Source organism: Squalius cephalus, assembly GCF_949319135.1.
Source record: "Squalius cephalus genome assembly, chromosome: 7".
NCBI lineage: Eukaryota > Metazoa > Chordata > Actinopteri > Cypriniformes > Leuciscidae > Squalius > Squalius cephalus.
In genome coordinates, this window is record NC_137128.1 from 46,675,284 (window position 1) to 46,681,082 (window position 5,799).

General features: G+C 41.5%; 1 protein-coding gene across 1 annotated transcript in view; it reads left to right on the forward strand.

The window, feature by feature from the left end:
- The window catches only part of vapal (VAMP (vesicle-associated membrane protein)-associated protein A, like), a 33,095-nt gene extending 28,937 nt beyond the window's left edge, over positions 1 to 4,158 (forward strand). The window contains exon 7 of the mRNA XM_079876994.1: positions 3,458 to 4,158. Coding sequence (XP_079733120.1) covers positions 3,458 to 3,619 — 162 coding nt within the window. The 3' untranslated portion in view covers positions 3,620 to 4,158. The remainder of the gene's footprint in view (positions 1 to 3,457) is intronic.
- The last annotated feature ends 1,641 nt before the right edge of the window (positions 4,159 to 5,799 follow it).

Sequence of the window (5,799 nt, forward strand, 5' to 3'; positions counted from 1 at the left end):
CAAAACGGGCTCACATGGGTCAATTTTTTTTAAATTGAGATGTATTCATAATCTGAAAGCTGAATAAATAAGCTTTCCATTGATGTATGGTTTGTTAGAATAGGACAATATTTGGCTGAGATACAACTATTGAACATCTGGACTCTGAGGACGCAAGAATTTAAACATTGAGAAAATCTCCTTTAAAGTTGTTCATTTATGTTTGCGATCGTGCTGCATTCACAGCAGAGGGTGCTTAAGGCTAGTTTTAACAGCAGAGGGCGCTCTAGGCTAGTTTTTAACTGCAGAGGGCGCTCTAGGCTAGTTTTTAACTGCAGATGGCGCTTTAGGCTAGTTTTTAACTGCAGATGGCGCTTTAGGCTAGTTTTTAAACAGCAGAGGGCGCTCTAGGCTAGTTTTTAACAGCAGACGGCGCTCTAGGCTAGTTTTTAACAGCAGAGGGCGCTCTAGGCTAGTTTTTAACTGCAGATGGCGCTTTAGGCTAGTTTTTAAACAGCAGAGGGCGCTCTAGGCTAGTTTTTAAACAGCAGACGGCGCTCTAGGCTAGTTTTTAACAGCAGAGGGCGCTCTAGGCTAGTTTTTAAACAGCAGAAGCCGCTCTAGGACCGCAGATGGCGCTCTAGGCTAGTTTTTAAAGAGCAGAAGGCGCTCTAGGCTAGTTTTTAACAGCAGAGGGCGCTCTAGGCTAGTTTTTAAACAGCAGAGGGCGCTTTAGGCTAGTTTTTAACTGCAGAGGGCGCTCTAGGCTAGTTTTTAACTGCAGATGGCGCTTTAGGCTAGTTTTTAACTGCAGAGGGCGCTCTAGGCTAGTTTTTAACTGCAGATGGCGCTTTAGGCTAGTTTTTAACTGCAGAGGGCGCTCTAGGCTAGTTTTTAACTGCAGATGGCGCTTTAGGCTAGTTTTTAACTGCAGAGGGCGCTCTAGGCTAGTTTTTAACTGCAGATGGCGCTTTAGGCTAGTTTTAACAGCAGAGGGCGCTTTAGGCTAGTTTTTAAACAGCAGAGGGCGCTCTAGGCTAGTTTTTAACAGCAGACGGCGCTCTAGGCTAGTTTTTAACTGCAGAGGGCGCTCTAGGCTAGTTTTTAACTGCAGATGGCGCTTTAGGCTAGTTTTTAACTGCAGATGGCGCTTTAGGCTAGTTTTTAAACAGCAGAGGGCGCTCTAGGCTAGTTTTTAACAGCAGACGGCGCTCTAGGCTAGTTTTTAACAGCAGAGGGCGCTCTAGGCTAGTTTTTAACTGCAGATGGCGCTTTAGGCTAGTTTTTAAACAGCAGAGGGCGCTCTAGGCTAGTTTTTAAACAGCAGACGGCGCTCTAGGCTAGTTTTTAACAGCAGAGGGCGCTCTAGGCTAGTTTTTAAACAGCAGAAGCCGCTCTAGGACCGCAGATGGCGCTCTAGGCTAGTTTTTAAAGAGCAGAAGGCGCTCTAGGCTAGTTTTTAACAGCAGAGGGCGCTCTAGGCTAGTTTTTAACAGCAGATGGCGCTTTAGGCTAGTTTTTAAACAGCAGAGGGCGCTCTAGGCTAGTTTTTAACTGCAGATGGCGCTTTAGGCTAGTTTTTAAACAGCAGAGGGCGCTCTAGGCTAGTTTTTAACAGCAGACTGCGCTCTAGGCTAGTTTTTAACAGCAGAGGGCGCTCTAGGCTAGTTTTTAACTGCAGATGGCGCTTTAGGCTAGTTTTTAAACAGCAGAGGGCGCTCTAGGCTAGTTTTTAAACAGCAGACGGCGCTCTAGGCTAGTTTTTAACAGCAGAGGGCGCTCTAGGCTAGTTTTTAAACAGCAGAAGCCGCTCTAGGACCGCAGATGGCGCTCTAGGCTAGTTTTTAAAGAGCAGAAGGCGCTCTAGGCTAGTTTTTAACAGCAGAGGGCGCTCTAGGCTAGTTTTTAACAGCAGAGGGCGCTCTAGGCTAGTTTTTAAACAGCAGAAGCCGCTCTAGGACCGCAGATGGCGCTCTAGGCTAGTTTTTAAAGAGCAGAAGGCGCTTTAGGCTAGTTTTTAATAGCAGAGGGCGCTTTAGGCTAGTTTTTAACAGCAGACGGCGCTTTAGGCTAGTTTTTAAACAGCAGACGGCGCTCTAGGCTAGTTTTTAACAGCAGAGGGCGCTCTAGGCTAGTTTTTAACTGCAGATGGCGCTTTAGGCTAGTTTTTAAACAGCAGAGGGCGCTCTAGGCTAGTTTTTAAACAGCAGACGGCGCTCTAGGCTAGTTTTTAACAGCAGAGGGCGCTCTAGGCTAGTTTTTAAACAGCAGAAGCCGCTCTAGGACCGCAGATGGCGCTCTAGGCTAGTTTTTAAAGAGCAGAAGGCGCTCTAGGCTAGTTTTTAACAGCAGAGGGCGCTCTAGGCTAGTTTTTAACAGCAGATGGCGCTTTAGGCTAGTTTTTAACAGCAGATGGCGCTCTAGGCTAGTTTTTAACAGCAGAGGGCGCTCTAGGCTAGTTTTTAACAGCAGAGGGCGCTCTAGGCTAGTTTTTAACAGCAGAGGGCGCTCTAGGCTAGTTTTTAACAGCAGAGGGCGCTTTAGGCTAGTTTTTAAACAGCAGAGGGCGCTCTAGGCTAGTTTTTAACAGCAGAGGGCGCTCTAGGCTAGTTTTTAACAGCAGAGGGCGCTCTAGGCTAGTTTTTAAACAGCAGAGGGCGCTCTAGGCTAGTTTTTAAAGAGCAGAAGGCGCTCTAGGCTAGTTTTTAACAGCAGAGGGCGCTCTAGGCTAGTTTTTAACAGTAGAGGGCGCTCTAGGCTAGTTTTAACAGCAGAAGGCGCTCTAGGCTAGTTTTTAAAGAGCAGAAGGCGCTCTAGGCTAGTTTTTAACAGCAGAGGGCGCTCTAGGCTAGTTTTTAACAGTAGAGGGCGCTCTAGGCTAGTTTTAACAGCAGAGGGCGCTCTAGGCTAGTTTTTAAAGAGCAGAAGGCGCTCTAGGCTAGTTTTTAAACAGTAGAGGGCGCTCTAGGCTAGTTTTTAAAGAGCAGAAGGCGCTCTAGGCTAGTTTTTAACAGCAGAGGGCGCTCTAGGCTAGTTTTTAACAGCAGAGGGCGCTCTAGGCTAGTTTTAACAGTAGAGGGCGCTCTAGGCTAGTTTTTAACAGCAGAGGGCGCTCTAGGCTAGTTTTAACAGTAGAGGGCGATCTAGGCTAGTTTTAACAGTAGAGGGCGATCTAGGCTAGTTTTTAAACAGTAGAGGGCGATCTAGGCTAGTTTTTAAACAGCAGAGGGCGCTCTAGGCTAGTTTTTAACAGCACCCATAGTTTTTTTTAAGCTCCCATAGACTCCCATTGGATAAAGTTGAATATTATTATAAATAATAATTGCTTATTTTTATAATTGAATAATATTTGCAATTCCAATAGGAGCCGAAAGAGTTTTTCCCTCTGTAACTGAACACGATGGTGACCGGCCTAATCCCATGATGCATCTCTTCATCGGATAAACTAATGCTGTTTTGTGTTTGTGTTCGTCATCAGGACGAGGGTTTGAGACTGAGAAAGTTCCAGCGCAGCGAACACGCGACGACCAATTCCAGGCCTCCGATTGGACGAGAGTCCGCAACCAGTTCGCTCCCTTCACTCCTGGTCGTCATCGCCGCCATCTTCATCGGATTCTTCCTGGGAAAGTTCATCCTGTAGACGAAGGCGGATCTGACGAACGGTTTCGACACGAGCGAGCGATGGTGTTGACGAAGTTTGGCCCGCATCATCATCATCATCATCATCATCACCCCCCCGACGGGCCGACCAGCGACTCCATCTTTGTTTGTTTTGGTTCACATGCTGTTTTGTGTCGAGGAGTGGACGTTATGAACTGGTTCATTAGGACGGATGAAGGCGAATCCCCCCCCCCCCCCCAAACCCCCATCTTAGTTTTACTAAAACGATTGAAAAGTGTAAATGTCATCATTTTTAATCCTTCCATCCAAAACAAACGCGCATGTGCTGATGATGTCATCAACGGTCGACCGAGCGACACGGGTGCCTCCTTTCCTTCACGTGTACATTTGTTCTTCTTCTCTGTTCCTAACAATACCAATGCAGACTGTTTTATTACTGTAATTATCATTTATGAATTATATTATTAATGTACTTTCTTCTCTGAACTGCATTTATCCACACAAATGTTCACTGACGTACTAGACGACATTGAAGAAATAAACGGGAAAAAATATGTGCATTTTGTGTCTTTTATTTGTATTTGCTGTTCATATTCCTCAAAGTCGCACTTCAGTATTGCAGTGAATTCACGTCTGACCTGCCTTGCGTATGTTTAAAATCCCCCTGTGGTGTTTTTAATGTGCTTTAAGACAAAGCATGTGTAAGTTCATAAGTCGACAGCATTGCTGAGTATTTCCTCCTTAAAACTGCAGTGAACCAAAGACAGTCTCAAAAACACGCTTTGAAATCGCTGGTGTTTCTGACGTCACAAACTACCTTGTAACCAATCAGATCAACGTGTGATCGTCAACCAGTGGATCTCTGAGTGAGTGAGTGAGTGGAGGCGGGGCTCATTTGCATATTCATAGAACCGCGCATACTAAATGAGGCAAGGGTGTCGAGTTACAATCAAGATATTTTAAGACATGAAGAATTTTTTTTTTCAAGGAAATAAACGCTTAACTATGTCATTTTTCTGATCAAAGACGTGTTTTAAAGGATAAAATTATTGACTACAGGGGGACTTTAACTATTAAAACTCGTGACCTTTGAACTGTTGAGTTAAGTAAGTTAAATATTGAGAATTAACAATACCGTATTTATCAGATTTTTATGGTGAAATAAAATTAAGCACCTGCTTGAATATTGCAGTGTCTTTTATTTGTTTTATAAAGATTGTATCAGACTCATTTTAGACAGTGATGCTTTTATAGAGTCTAATAACTTGAACCCACATTTATTCCACATGTTAACTTTTTCTGCCAGTTTTTTTGTTTTTAAGTTGCCAGTCAGCGGCAGCATTTTTTATATATGTATATTTTCTCCAAAAAAAAAATCATGGCCACCAGTATATTTTGTTGTATGAATATCTGAACATGCAATATATATATTTGAAGAGTTCAGATGCAAAAGCCTCTAAGTGCCATCTGAAATTTTCTTCTAGAATGATCATTTTTATCAAGCTTGTATATTTAAGTTCAGTAATTTCACTTAAATGACAATTAATAGGTAATCTTCATTGTCATTTAAGTGAAATTACTGAACTTCAATATACAAGCTTGATAAAAATGATCATTCTAGAAGAAAATTTCAGATGGCATTTAGAGGCTTTTGCATCTGAACTCTTCATATATATATATAAAAAGAATGCATGAAGCTAAAAATAAATAATAATAATTATATATATATATATATATATATATATATATATATATATATATATATATATATATATATATATATATATATATAATTTTTTTTTTTTTTTTTTTTTTTTTTTTTTTAAAGAACAGAGACTTTAGCTTCATGCATTTTTAAATCAACAATTGAATGTGGGTAAGTTTCATTCAAAGGCAACATTTCGATCAAAACCTTGAGAAAATTGCGTTCTTGTCAAAGACTACATCATGGATTCAGAGCAAATGATTTCAACATTTCATTCAGTAACATTACGCAGTTTTTATTAATATTCTGTTTAATGATCACGTTATTTTACATGTACGTCAGCAATGCTTCTAAAGTTCATTCATTTTCAATATATTAATCGTTTATTATATATATATATATATATATATATATACATACATATACATATATACTTTTTAGTCATATTTAGTCATACATATTTAGTGTCGCTCCGCACATTCAAGACAAACGTG